Source organism: Barbus barbus (genome assembly GCF_936440315.1).
Source record: "Barbus barbus genome assembly, chromosome: 46".
Lineage (NCBI taxonomy): Eukaryota > Metazoa > Chordata > Actinopteri > Cypriniformes > Cyprinidae > Barbus > Barbus barbus.
This window is the reverse complement of record NC_136724.1, coordinates 1,461,772-1,477,630: the sequence shown is the minus strand read 5'-3', so window position 1 is coordinate 1,477,630 and position 15,859 is coordinate 1,461,772. Positions and strand designations below refer to the sequence as shown.

The following is a 15,859-nucleotide window of genomic DNA, read 5'->3' as shown; positions in this document are numbered from 1 at the left end:
AAAAAAGGTTTACAATGAAGATAAAAATGAATGCTCTCAAAAATAAATAAATACATAAATGTCCTGTATGTATGTTAGATAGAGATGCTTCTTTATTATTGGAAGATGATGATGATTTTTTATTTTGAATTCCACTCATAAATATCCCTACATGACAGATATTTCTAAAATATGTTTCTAGAGAAATCTTCTAGATCTGAGTGTATGAACTACAGTTAGCCAATCAGAACTTCAGGAGGAAGCTCTCGGCCAATCGCTTGAGTTTGTATGAACTACAGTTAGCCAATCAGAACTTCAGGAGGAAGCTCTCGGCCAATCGCTTGAGTTTGTATGAACTACGGTTAGCCAATCAGAACTTCAGGAGGAAGCTCTCGGCCAATCGCTTGAGTTTGTATGAACTACAGTTAGCCAATCAGAACTTCAGGAGGAAGCTCTCGGCCAATCGCTTGAGTTTGTATGAACTACAGTTAGCCAATCAGAACTTCAGGAGGAAGCTCTCGGCCAATCGCTTGAGTTTGTATGAACTACAGTTAGCCAATCAGAACTTCAGGAGGAAGCTCTCGGCCAATCGCTTGAGTTTAGGGCGGGGCTACACGTTTGAAGGTTTATAAGTGGCAGAAGTTTTCTTTAATTATATGAATGTAATTATTGAGCTGTTGTACTTAAAAAAAAAAAAAGTTACAATTTCCCTCAGAGATTTATACACTTATATTTTTTCATAAATGCATTAAAGACTTAAATTGACGATTAGATTAAGGACCAAGATTATATAAAAAAAAAAAAAATCTTAAAAATGCTTCATAGGTATTGTTAAAAGATTAAATTACTGCTTTGTTTGGCTTCAACTTCAGGATTATAGCATGCTATATTTAAATTATTTAGTTGAAGTATTCATAATAATAATAAAAGCAGAAACTGACAGTCGAGACAAACTTTTATTTACAGCATCAAGACAGTCACTTTGAAATTTGTTGCCATTAAAATATTCTTTATAGTGACGATTCAATGTACAGTTATATCTCTAACATGAGTTCAAATACACACAGAAAGACACGTTCTTCATATATATATGCGTGTGAATGAAGTGTTATTGCTGTGGGATCTTCACCCAGGAATGACCTTAACATCGGTCAGGAGCTCAACATACAGAATGGCTTTTTTAAACATAACACGGAAATACTCTTAAAATAAAACTGGATTAATTTACATTTAATTCTGCTCGCCTTCGTGTCGCAGAAAAACAAACATTCATTTTGTACAAACATGGCAAAAAGGAATGATCGCAAGCTTGACCCTTATCAAATATGTAAGCATGGCACCAGAAAGAAAAATGGAAAGAGTAAAACCACAGCAAGGCTTCAGTATCTTAACCGTGAAAATATAAAGCAGCACAAACAGAAACAAGAGCAAACACTGAAACAAAACCTGTTTGGCTTATAATTGAAATCACGAGGTGAGAGAAAAGCAGACCGAAGGGCAGAAGTGTGCATCAGTAGATGAACTCTCCAGGCAGCGCAGAGAAGGGCTCCTCAAACTTGAAGCGTTTGGAGATGGCCTTCTGGTCCGGGGTCAGGCTCTCTTTGTCGGAGGACTGGCGGCACTGGCCCAGGGTGTAAGAGGCCATTACGATCAGCTCCGGAGCGCTCTCCTCCTCCTCCTCCTCATCTTCATCGGCAGGCTCCGAGACGCTCTCCAGACAGGCCTCCTCCGGCTGGAGCCACTGGTGCTTCAGACAGTCTTCTGCGGTGGCTCGGCTCCTGAGGAAACAACATCTCAAAACATTTTATCTGACCGCTAAGAGTTCTCCTAAATGTGACCCTGGACCACAAAAGCAGTCATATACAACATCTGAAAGCTAAATAAATGAGCTTTGCATTGATGTATGGTTTGTTAGGATAGGACAATATTTGAAAATCTGGAATCTGAGGGAGCAAAAAAATCTAAATATTGAGAAAATCTCCTTTAAAGTTGTTCAAATTAAGTTCTTAGCAATGCATATTACTAATCAAAAATGAAGTTTTGATATATTTACGGTAGGAAATTTACTAAATATCTTCATGGAACATGATCTTAATATCCTAATGATTTTTGGCATAAAAGAGAAATGTATAATTTTGACCCATACTATGTATTGTTGTCTATTGCTACAAATATACCTGTGTTACTGATGACTGCTTTTGTAAAATATAGATGTAAAATAGTTTTGTAGCGCTTGTAAAGTAATGTTTGTTTTGATGTAGAAATAAATAAATTACTGTTACTGATGACTGCTTTTGTGCTGCAGGGACAGATATTGTATGCTGATTTGCTGCTCAAGAAACATTTCTGATTATCATCAATGTTGAAAACAGTTGTGCTGCCCAATATTTTTGTAGAAATGGTCATGCATTTTATTTTTCAGGATGAATGGAAGGGTCAACAGTGTTTATGTGACCGTTTTGTGATATAATGAATGTCTTGACTGTCTCTCGCCGGTCTTACTCTGGCTCTTTGATGAGCAGGCTCTTGATGAAGAGGATGGCGGCTCTGTCCAGATGCTGCAGCTCCTCCTCCGTGTAGCTGATGTTGATCTGAGAGATGTTGAGGAAGGTCTCCTGCTTATCGTCCCCCAGGAACGGCGAGATGCCCGTCAGCATGACGTACGCCAGGACACCGATGCTCCTGTCAGATGGAGGAGAGGATCAGCACGCTCACGCTAACACAACACCACTGTTTATTACGGCTGTGACCATAAATCGACTCGGAACCTTCCGAAAGCATGCCGATTCTCTCTGGAATCGATTCTGAGCTTGGTCCTAATGATCAGGTTGCTTAAGAGGCCAAATACACACAAAACGACGTCAACATGGTCATCCTGGCGAGTATCCTCATAAGCACTGTCAGTTTTGTCTTAAATGAATGTAAACCGTTGCGAATGAGAACACATTTGTATCAGTATTGGATCCGAGACATAAGTCTTGTGACAGCAGCCTAATAAAGTTGTGCTGTTTGTCATTAATTTTAATCAAACAACAAAAGACAGAAAATCCCTCACTGCTCTTGACTAAATGTTTTATTGAATAACTTTAATATGTTAATTTACCGTTTATTCAATAAGTTCATATTTTAGAAAATGCAGTTAATATTTGCATCATTATTTATCTTATCCACCCGCAAATAATCAGAATGCATTTTTTTATAACCCGACCCACGGATATAACCGCCATCCGTGCATCACTACTGCACACTGAAATGCTCCTGAAGAAGAGCGCTTGTGCGTTCGGCTGAGTCTGTAATCTCACCTCAATGCTTTCATGACACCAGATTAATGTAAACACAGCCCACTGTGAACACCCTTGTAATTCGCTTTAACCAAATTATTTTAGGTTTGAGTGTCTGTAAGGATTAGTGGTCGACCGATATATCGGCCGATATTAGGCATTTTTCTTCAAATATCGGCATCGGCCGATAAGTTTGTCATTTTCACTGTGTGCAAATATTTGAAAGAAAAAATGATTCCCAATGTACCCAAACTTCCCAGACTACCGAGTGCCCTGTTGGTTACAGTGTTTACTTCCTCTTGAATTATATATTTATTTATTTGTGAAAAATACTTTGTCATCTATTAATGTTTATTTTTCACATTTATTTTTTAATCCATTTTCAAATGATTTCAAATTTATTAAAATATTAATGAAAATAAAATCATATTGGCTTTATATCGGCAACCCGGCTTTCCAAGATATCGGCACAAGCGCTAAAAAAAACAACAACAACATCGGTCGACCACTAGTAAGGATTTGTTTCTGAAGCATGCAGCGCCCTCTGCTGTTCAAAACTAAGCTCAGAATCCACTCCAGAAAGAATCGGCATGCATTCGGAAAATCTCAGAATCGATGCTGAATCATTTCTCGATTTATTTTCCCAGACCTACTGTTTACAGGTGACAAACAGACTCTTCTCAAAGCAGTATTGTTGATACAAGACTTTAGGATATACATGTTCTTGCATAATATATCCTGAAGCCAAACCGCTGGAAAACAACCAACACACTAAACCAGTGATGGTGCGAGAGCCTTTAAACAGTGAATAAACTGTTTGTTCAGAGGAAAACACACAATTACATTCACAAACATGATAAACCAACCACAGAAGCATTTATTGTGTAATATCGACCTTCAGGAGGACACATAAGGATCCTCACGTGAAACATGGTAATGTGGGAAAATAACTCACCACATGTCAGTCGCTGTGCTGATTGGCTCATAATTCAGGATCTCTGGTGCTGGAATGATCAAGCAAATCATTTACATAAGTTCAGTCCAGTATGTCCTAATATTTGACTGGTAGTGTATGTACAGTATATATGACCAGGGCCTAAAATTAACACTCACCAAGCTCCAAACAGGAGTAAAAATGTTTGAATGAAGGAATGAATATTATTGTAATTTTACTGTTATATAATAAAATAACAATAATAATTATTATTATAAATTAATATGAAACATTTATACTTTCCAATAGTATTATAGTGATATTTCTTACTAATTTGTAAATTTTTTAATAATAAATGTTATAATTTAAATCACTCAATCTGTTTCCCTGCAGTTCAGTTAAAAGCTCCATGGTTTAATTAATTAATTAATCAATTAGTTAATTAATATTAGTATTGGAATTGTACTGTTGAGATCTATAGATAAATTGTACAATTGCATATTACTAATATTTGTTTTTAAAATAAATCATAAAATAATAACAATAATAATTAGTTTAATAATAATAATAATTAGTATTATAAACAAAATGCTCAGTTAAATTTATTTACTTTTATGTATTAACTTTAATAAAATTTATTAACTATATAGTTGATTTGTATTATAGTGATATTTCTTTACTGATTTGTTTATTTTTATAACTTGGTTCATAAAAAATATTATTAATATTATTGTTATATTTTTAAGAAGATTTTTTTTTAAATGAAATAATGCATGTACAGTTCTGCATCTAGTAGATAATATTGGTCACTGGCCACAGGTGTGTTAAGATGCTATTTTTAGGCCGGTCTATGATATGAATATGATCTTACCCACATACTCCGGTGTGCCCATGATCTCCCTGATCTCCTGACCGCTGCTCACCAGCCTCGACAGGCCAAAATCCACCACCTTTATATCCCCGAGAGGAGACTCACTGGTCAGCAGGATATTCTGAGGCTGAGGGAGAAAAACACTCAGTAAAACGGACAAACAATAAGGAAACTGCTCAGAGAAACCTATAATCATAATGATGATATAATTATACACTTGTACCTCTGCTATAATTACACACTTGTAGCTCTGGTGAATAAAGCAAATGTATTTAGCCCACAAAAACGTCCAGTCCATCAAACAACACCCTAACACTTTTACTGATTTAGCCATGAAAGTCAGATTTCGCTAAATTTGAATTTTAAAACGTAGTGATTTTCATCATAGCAGTTTCAAGCGGAGTGAAGCGTGATTGACGTACTTTGAGGTCCAGATGCACCACGTTGTTCCTGTGAAGGAAGGAAACTCCCTCCAGGATCTGCCTCATCAGTCTCTTCACATCTTCCTCTTTGAAGGCCTCGTCTCTGTCTGCCACACACTGGTTAAAAATCTCCCCTCCTGCAGCACTGAACACACAGACACAAATAAACACATTCATCTACAGATAGAAACGTGCAAGCAACGGCTCGCCCAAAATGTCACTATTTATTCACTGTGAAATATGACCCTGGAGCACAAAACCAGTCATAAGGGTCAATTTTTTAAAACTGAGTTTTATACATTATTCAGCTTTCCATTGATGTATGGTTTGTTAGGATAGGACAATATTTGGCTGAGATACAACTATTTGAAAATCTGGAATCTGAGGGAGCAAAAAAATCTAAATATTGAGAAAATCTCCTTTAAAGTTGTTCAAATGAAGTTCTTAGCAATGCATATTACTAATCAAAAATGACAATGTATAATTTTGATCCATACAATGTATTGTTGGCTATTGCTACAAATATACCTGTGTTACTCATGACTGCTTTTGTGCTGCAGGGTCACACATGTTTATGTGGAACATATAAGGAGAGTTTTTGAAGAGTCTTCACGCAGCTCTTTTCTATAAAACATAAGTTTATAATGACTATAACCATTCAGTGAACCGAACTCAATAGCCAGATCAGTGATTGAATCACTCTTTTGAAACGGGTATTTTCATATAATCAGACTGAATGTTCAACTCCATTTGGGGTTAAAAGATATTTTAAATTAATTCTTTCAATCAACTTTTTTTAGTTTCTAAACATGCAAGCTTTTCAGATTGCTAAATCATATTAGTATTACGTTTATCCTGAATTATGTGAGATGAGCGGTTTAATCAGAAGTGATCATCATGTTCCAGACCAGTGCTGGATGAGTGCGAGTGTGTTCCTCTGTTTGTCGTGGGATATTTTAACACAGAGGAGCTGCTTTACCCCAAAACAACACGGCGAAGAGCTGAGCAAATAACATTTCTAAAAATGTTTCTACAACCATGTGATTTCAACTACAGCACATCCAGAACAATGAACGCTCTCTCTCTCTCTCTCTCGTGCTTGGGTACGGGACATGCCTGCAACCAAAATAAACACTAAGCTTGTTATTTTGATCAACAGACCATCCTAGCAAAATCTAAAGAAAATAAACTACATCTAAAATCTGATCTGCTTTTTCTACTTTGCTCCTCAAATATGTCTATGGAATAGTGCATTAAACAGTGTTTAAAATACTAAAAGACAGTGTGTTTAAATGCACATTAAACAGAGTTTTAAACGCCCCGCAGGCTGAAAAACCCTTAATCCAAGTGTGTGTTAAGCTTGATTTAATGTCAGCGCAGGCAGCGGCTCATGTCCTCAGCACATGCTGGCAGACGATTCCCAGTGTCCTGCGTTCCTGATCAGACAGCGTGATGAACTCGATTAGACACAGACAGGGAAAGACAGGCCTCAGGCCAGAGCTGTGTGTGTGTGTGTGTGTGTGTGGAGTTGATGTGAGGATGTAGTCTGGCTTTCAAGGACACCATAAGAAAATAAAACACAAGAGTTGTTTGTCATGTTGTTTTGAGTGGTTCTTACAGGCTCAGTCTCAGGTCTCTATAATACACTGATCCCTCCATCAATGCCCATCTATAGCTAACAGAGCACAGTAGTCATTTCCGGATGTATAAATGAAGTTTGAAAAATAAATAGTATTTTTAAAAAGTTGTAAGTTTGATGGTTTTTAGTCTGAAAGAGTTTGAAGTTTAAAGTAGTTTTAAAAGCTTAAACTTTGAAATGTTTTGAAGGCAATACAGACAGACAGATAGATGCTAAGGACCTCAGAGTGGTTGCTTGGGTATACTAGGTGGTTGCAATGTGGTTGCTAAGGTATGCTGGATGGTTGCTAGGGTGTTGCTATGCAGTTGCTAGGGTAATTGGGGAAGTGGCCAGGGTGTTGCTATGCAGTGGCTAAGCTTCCCAGGTCGGTTACTAAGGTGTTGCTATGTGGTTGCTAGGGTGCCCGGTGTGGTTGCTACATGGTTGCTAGGGTGCCCGGGGTAGTTGCTAAGGTGTTGCTACGCGGTTGCTAAGGTGTTGCTATGCAGTTGCTAGGGTGCCCGGGGTGGTTGCTATGGTGTCGCTCTTTCAAAACACTTTGAATATACATATGCATATTTTGCAATAAACTTAAAACATACTGTTTCTATATATACAGAATCATAACTTTAAATGGACAATTGTATATTTCTCCATTATTAATTTAATTTATGTCGTTTACAATGGTTCATTGGATTGTAGTTATTTTATTCACTAAAGCAGTTAAGTACAGTCTTGTATCTTTGTCTTTTTCCCTGATTTCCAAAGTTTGCACTGTCGTGACTCTCCTAGTAGCTGGTTTGTTTGTTTCATGGATTAACACACTATTTATTTTTTATAATTCCTGTGTGTACCACTACCAGCACACCGGTCTCTCCTTTGCTCAAACCCAGTCTTTCAGTAATTATGAGCAACAGTAACACTGAAAACATCAGGCTAGCCCATATCATTAACACTGTGTCATGTTTTAGAGGCTTTATAAATAAGCTGTAGTGTGTATACGAGACATCAGTGACGGAGGAGACATTTGTTTGTGTGGATTAGACCGCAGACATCCTCAAGTGTCCAGAACATAGCCCTGTGCGCGTGATTCTCACTGTGTGTCCTGTAATCCTGTTCTCTAGTCTCTGAGATGAAGCAAAACATTATGAATATATGATGTAAAAGCAAAACAAGTTATTTGGTTTTTATCTTGAGTATTACATGATTAAAAAAGGAAAAGTAAAAAAACAAAAACTTTTAAATAACCCTGTTTAGCAGATGTAAATGAATAGTCATATTTTCATACTGTGCATTAACTTGTTGAGATGCATAAGTTGAGAGCGCAACATTTAAAATGATACCATTTAAGATGATATGCAACTGTAAAAAAAAAAAAAAAAAAAAAAACTTAAAAATAATGAACGCAACCTTATAAGACATCAGCAGGGCTCCCATTCTTTGACTCGAGGAACTGTATTGATATTTCACTCAACTACCAGTAGCTGTTGATATCTTTAACATTTCACTTTCATTTTTAGTAATTCTATGTTTTTTTAATGAATTAATTTTAATATTACTACTTGGGTTTCAGTCGAAGCTTATTTCTCAAGGTTTTCTTTTATCTTTTTTTCCTTTCTCTTTGTTTGTTTGTTTCTTTTCTCCAGTTAAAATGTTTTTAAAACTTTTAGTTTTAGTTAATGATAATCTTGTTTTGAACCAGGTTTTTCATTTTAGTTTAAGTTTGAATAATGTTTTCTCTTTTTTTTTTTATTTTAGTAATTTTTTTTTTTTTTTTAGCTTGTTCTATTTATGTAATCTAATTAAATTTTTAGTTTAAATTTTTACGTTAAACATTTACTGTACCTTCTATTTCTGCTTGACTTCAATGCCTGAAAACACTCTTCAACAGTTTTAGTTAACCATGACCATAAATACTCGCACACACAAACCCCATTCTATTCAGTGAAATCTACAGCAATGCTCAGTGTTTATAAAACCGTAAACCAGGACCGTCTTATGACCCTCATAACCCGAGCGAGACTGTCTGGCAGGGAAAGTTATTAACACCAGCACAGCTGTAAAACATGGGCTTTCAGAGGCTCTTCTGTCTGCCGTCCTCTAGAGACACGAGTAATGAGCGTCCAGCGGAGCCAAACCCGCTCCAGAGAACACAGGAGAAAAACTGACATGCAGCCAGAGCATAACTAGGTCATGATTTGAGGCCGGATGAGGGGACGACAGAGCGATCACATCACTAATGCAGCGCAGGGGTCAGTCCACACACACACACACACACACACACGAGAAGCTTGTTCTTCTGGATGGCGTTCACATCAGAGATCAAACAGAAGGGTGATGCCATTAACCACCGATCTATTTCCAGAAGCTCTTCACTGTTAAATGACAAAAGCACACTGAGCCGGTCCGAGTAAATCATAAGGACTGACTGAAAGGCTCCTCTGACGGAAGATGCTGTTAAAAGCAGTAAGGGTTTCACACAGATCACAGCTGGAGAATCAGCGCAGACCAGCCTGTGTGGAGCTCAGCGAGTCAGATATTAGATAGCACTCAGTACTGTTATTTAGATTTATTGAATATGTTGATAAATATGTTGATTACTTCAATTCATTTTATGTACCACATCTTGGCCAATCATCTTTTCCCAACATCTTGCAAACTTCAGTCTACATAAATGCATTAGTAATAATAACAATAAGTGTTATATTACCATACTACTACTAATAATAATAATAATAATAATAATAATAATGTGTAAATGTTTATATGGTAATAACACATTTATTATTATTAGAATTAAGATGTAAAACTGTACAACTATTACTAACGTTATTTAAATTAGAAGAAAAAACAATAACATTGGATATATATAGATATAGCCTACATACATTATTTGCACATTACTAATTTAACTTACATATTCCTAATAATAATAATAAACTATATAACCATATAAATGATTTTCACACCGATATTATTTTTATTACTTATATATATATATATATATATATAACTACTACTACTAATTATTTATCAACAACAAAATATTGTATTATATTACCATATATACACCATTTGCATAATATAATAATTAGTTATAATAATTTGTTATTATTATAACTAATTTAAATAACATGATAATAAAATAACCATCACTTCATTAGTAAGAACTAAATATTGTATTATATTAGCATACAGTATTATTATTAATTTGAAATAACCTCTGAAACACAGAAACAGGAGCTGTATGATGGGAAAGCAGAGGCTCAGGGTGTATTTGTGAGAACACTCTGCTGCACCCACTGCATTCCTCTCTGGCCAGCATCAGCCTCCATTTGGGCTCAGATCTCACGCCACAGGAGCTGCAGTCGCTGCAATCTCCCACTGTGGAGGAGGAAACAGCTGAAGCGTGTGAGAACAACACATATAAACAGCAGATTGTGCACTTGACTACCAACAGATTCACCATGTGCTACTGGAGCCCCTGTAAAACTGCTATTATAGTTAACTAAAACATACGCTAGAATGCAGTTCTGTTTGCATTTTATTTCAGTTTTCAACATTTCTGAATTTCATCTAGTTTAACTTGATGTGATCAAATAAACATGCATCTAAATATACTAATACTTTACATAAAAAAAAAAAAAATTTGAAATATTAATTATAATAGTATCTTGATGATGCTATTTTGATATGACATATGATAATGATGCAAAACACTAAAATGACTTGAAACTAAATGTGCATGTGAACTTGGTAAGTCACCTAAAAAGTTTATTAAACCGTGTCTTGAAACGCTGCAGCTTATTTCATTTCAATTCTACAACTGATCATTTAAGTGTGGGAAAACAAAACTCACCCTAACCAGATTTAAGGCTCTTTTCACACTGTATTAATGATTCAGAACCACATGCTTCATGAGCGTGAAAGCCCTAGTGATTACTAGCAGCAGCTGCTTCAAATCTGTATGAACTGCACTGCATGACTTTGTGGTGCTTCAAGAAATGTATTTGGTAAATGTGTTTCCATTGTAATGTGCGCACATTTTCGTATTGCATGAAAAAAAAATGCGCCTCAACTGAGTGCATGAGTTTTTTTTATCATCTGCATTTTAATATTTTGTACATTTTGGAATTTCTATCCAGCGCTTTTTTTAATGCAGTATTTCAAAATTTGCACAAAAACACATGGATGGAAACCAAAAATTACTAATGTACAATTGCAACACCATCTTTCACACCAACACAACAAACTGAGCTCTAGTGCAAACGCGTCTGTACTGTGAACCTTAACCAATGGAGTAAAATTCAGCAAAACCTACAGACGTTCATTTGGAAGAGACGACACCACACCCATAATGCTATTTATTCATAAATCAACAGCACTGGAATTACAGAATCAATTCATCTTTGAGTTGCATGAATGCATGAATGAATGTTTACGGCTTGGAATAGCTCTGCTCCCAACCATAAGAATATGGAAATAACATTTACTCTTCCTTCTGATCATACCACAAAAAAGTGCTGCTCTTTCTCAGTATTTTTTGTACTGTTTTCCAATAAAAATCTCTAAAGATTCTTAAATCAAAATACATTAAAAAACAAAATGACAAAAAATAACTGTTTTTTAAAGAAATTGATCAAAATGAAGTCAAATTATGATTAAACAAACAAATAATCGCCTAATAGGGTCATAAAAAAACTGATTCAGAAGGAAATATTTTTTATTCTCCATTGACATGTGTTCTTGTTTTAAGCATAAACTTACATTTTTTGTTGCATGTATTGCATAAAATGAATATCTTTTTCACAATTTTTATCTTGTTTTTCAGTACAAGTATATTTTTTAATCTATTTAAAGCCATGAATTTAAGACTTTCTGCTCTGATTAAATAATTTCTAAGGCCTTAAATTGTGGAAAATTAAGACAGAAACCCTGTTATTTCTCCACACACACACAAACAAACAAACATGTGAAGGCTGGCAAAGCCAAAGAGAGGAGAATCTCACTTTAACTATGAAAACTAATTGTTCTGCCTTGTCAATGCAGTTAACTAAACTACTGACTTCTTACTTCAGAAACATATTTGTGACCCATCCAGAATGGACAGTAAAACTAGGATGTGTTGCAGCAGGTGCACTGAGCTGTTGGTCTCGGTCTCGAGGGCTGATATGCATTCTTTGACTATTGAGCGATTGCTTAAACTAGCAGTACAGGGCTTTCCCAACCCCGGCTCTGGAGATTAAACCCATCGGCTCACGTGCTGCTGCTGAGAGCGCTGACATAATGAACTCCCAGCTGGAGCTCCCCGACTAGCCCCGGACAGCCAGAAAAAGCATGAATAAGCCCTCTATCATTCCAGCCAGACCCCCATCCAAAACCACATCCCCTCCTTCAAACCGTCCCAGTGCCCCCAAATATCCCTCACCCGGGGGAAGATGGAAAGAAAGGAAATGTTTCTGGATTTCACATGCTAGATCAGTTATAGAGAGAGAGAGATGCATTACGCTCTACTTCCCCGTCACAGTAAGAGCCCTTAAACGAGCTCTATTATCACGGCGGACAGTGCTGACGGGGAGAAAAGGGCTAATTTGAGGCACTTTACTGCTTTCGTATCATGTTTTTGATCTCACCTCTAATAAGAGCTCAACAGACTGAGGTTTAAGACGAGGAACGCGTGGTAGCAATTAAAGAAAGAGATTAAACATTAATTCAGGACCCAAAAAGAATATAATCCTTTTAAGGAGACCTTAGCAGATTTCCAAGGGGGCTGCAATAGGACTTCAAATGACTTTGAATATTTCTAGACTTAAAAAAATAAAATAAGTAAATTACATTTATAAACAATTTTCAGAAATTCAACTCAGAAATTACTTAGAAAAACAGCAAGTAGCATGTTGAATTAAATAACATTAAGTAGAGAGTATTTTCTTGTAAATTGAACTGTAATAGTCTCTGTTATTTACAACTTTAAAACAATATTTTTTACAGTATAGTGTCACTACAGTCTAAAGTTTGGGGTCAGTATTTTTTTATGTTCAAGGCTGCATTCATTTGATCAAAAATACTGTAAAACAGTAATAATGTGAAATATTTAAAGTACAATTAGTTTTATTTTTGAATTGATGAATTTTCAAGAAAGATATTCATATTTTCATATGAATTTCATATTTTTGATACATTGATACATTTTTTCAGGATTTTTTATTTTTTTGGATGAACAAAGTTCAAAAGAACAGAACTGTAAAATTTTAAAAACAAATATTTTGTAACATTATAAATGTCATTAGTGTCACTTGTTTATCAATGCATCCTTGTTGAAAAATAATAAATGAAGTAAAAATTATTTTTTAATTAATTTTAATGATTAAAATTATTATACTGGTAGCAATTGCTATTTGTAGGGTAAAAATAATTTGAAAAAATAACTAGTGTAAACTATGAATAACAAGCAGTTATTTTAATAATGTATGATTATTTTAATATATTGCCATTCCTAGTTTCCATAAATAAAGTTTGAAGCTTTAAATAATAATAATAATAGTCTTTGATAATGAGGGCTATGGAGAAACAAAAAGCTTCTACATTGTTGGGTCACTAGCTTGTTAATGCAATTGATTTTGTAGACCAAGGCTGAGTAGTTCGTTTGCACTGTTTACTAAAAGTCTGCATGCCTTTATTCACTCGTGATGACCTTCTGTGGCCAATCTGGACAGGTTTATAGACCCCAAGTGAATTCATCTGGAAAAAATGCTTATCCTGGTTATTGGGGTCAAAGTTGAACATTTGCCTGACCAGCAGGTTCTTGGCCTTGTCTTAGGATGCTAATCTGCCGGTGTAATCTATTATCTGCCTAATGGCCCGTCTGACCCCCCGGGGTCTTGGCAAGATGTGGTCAGAGCAGATTTACAGCACCATATGAAGGCAATCAGGAGCTCACTGACAACTGCCGTCTAAAACAGGGCCTGTGGATATTATATTTCATCAGTTACTTGATAAAAACTGGTGTGGTTTTAAATATGTCACGCCCACCTTGCAATTTCTAAAAGCTGGGCACTCTATATAACAAATCAAACGTGTGCGGTCTCAGCCGACCTGCCAGTCTGACACAGTTATGTTCTCTCTGCATAAACCAACTGCTCCAGTTATTTATATGTATTTATTTAGAAGCAACTTGACTAATCTGCTGCAGATTTAGGCTGTGCACAGCGGGAGTGACCTAGCATGCATCACAAATTATATTGAGCTTTGCTGTTAGTGGCATGGGTTTGTATCGACTGCTGAGATTTGTAGGGTCACTCGTCACGATACCAGAGAGCTTGAACATGTGACAACATGAGCACCAGTGCACTTATGCTTATACATGCGGATTAGTCTAATTAAAACAGTGTCAAGAGAAACTAATAATGTGTAAAGTGATGAGACAAAACAACAAACTACTGGAGATGGCCTGAGATACATGCAACTAGTTTAAACAAGTTTTAATTACTGCTGAAGAAAAGCAGCACAAAACACAGTAAAGAGATGAAACTGATAACACTGATTACGTTACTTCATTTGACTTTTTATTAACAGAAATAAGATTCACATGTCAGATTTCACGTATCACGAGTAATATAAGGAGAGATGATGACAAGATGATGGATTTGGTGTCAAGGCAAAAAGCAAACGCGACTATCTGGCAATATTTCTGTTAAAAATAATACTAATCTGGACTTTTGAAGGGTGCATGATGGAAATAGCAAGAATAACCTAAGCAAGTGAAACTAATGACACCTGTCTTGCTTCATAAAGTCCATGTACAAACTGAAAATAGGGCTGTGCAATTGATTGAAAAATTATTTCAATTTCGGCCTCCAAATGATTATGAAAATAAAATAGAGATAAAATGATTATTGCGCCCCGTTCCGCCCCCTTTCCAGCGCTGCGCTTTCTTTCCTCCATAAAAGCCCAATTTCATGTGCAAATCCGTAAAATCATGTAAGGTGACTTTTGCAAAATGGGATGTACTTAATTTATTGAAGTGTATGAATGAAAATACATGCGTAATGGTAAATTGGATGCGTGCGGCTCTTAAAGTGACAGCAGGCTAATATTTCCTGCTGCGACTGTGTGCTTGATATTAAATCAAACAACAAAAGACATTCAAAATCACTCACTGCTCTTGAGTGAAGAACTTTTGTAGCTTTAATAAGAAACAAAGAAAGTTCTTATAGTGAAGACTATGCAGTTTTATTTTACATTTGATTATTCATTTGTTAACCAAATACTCGCATTAAAAAAAAAATTAAAGCAGTTTGTTTCGTTTGTATCTTTTCTGTTGCATTTGTCCTTTGCTTTATTACTGACAGTTTAATAATTTTCAATAATTGAGGACTGTTTGTTTGTTACTAATATCAGTTACTCTAATACTCTGCTGTGGTGTTGAGAATTGTGAAAAAATGTAGATGTATAGCAACATTATTTACAGACAATATATATTTAATATATCACTATTTTTAAATAAATCACTCATATAAAGTTTGTCATATGGCCCACTCATAATCGTGATTACAATATTGACCAAAATAACCATAATTATGATTTTTGCCATAATCGAGCAGCCCTACTGTAAAACATAGTTATGCATGCAATAATTTCAGAACAATGTTGGCCAAAGTGTCAGAAAACTCCACTTGATTTTTAACAATGCATTCTGGAAATTCCCCCATTCTTTCATTCAGGCTCTGGCTTGCATGTTGGGAGACAGCTGCT

At 35.7% G+C, this 15,859-nt stretch overlaps 1 protein-coding gene across 1 annotated transcript in view; it reads right to left on the bottom strand.

Annotated features, from left to right (window-relative positions):
* Positions 1–915: 915 nt before the first annotated feature.
* The window catches only part of stk17a (serine/threonine kinase 17a), a 39,342-nt gene continuing 24,398 nt past the window's right edge, over positions 916–15,859 (bottom strand). Inside the window, exons 3-7 of the mRNA XM_079409203.1 lie at positions 5,488–5,632; positions 5,066–5,192; positions 4,216–4,264; positions 2,482–2,661; positions 916–1,757 (exon numbers count right to left, since the gene is read on the bottom strand). Of these exons, the coding sequence (XP_079265329.1) occupies positions 1,490–1,757; positions 2,482–2,661; positions 4,216–4,264; positions 5,066–5,192; positions 5,488–5,632 (769 nt within the window). The 3' untranslated portion in view covers positions 916–1,489. The remainder of the gene's footprint in view (positions 1,758–2,481; positions 2,662–4,215; positions 4,265–5,065; positions 5,193–5,487; positions 5,633–15,859) is intronic.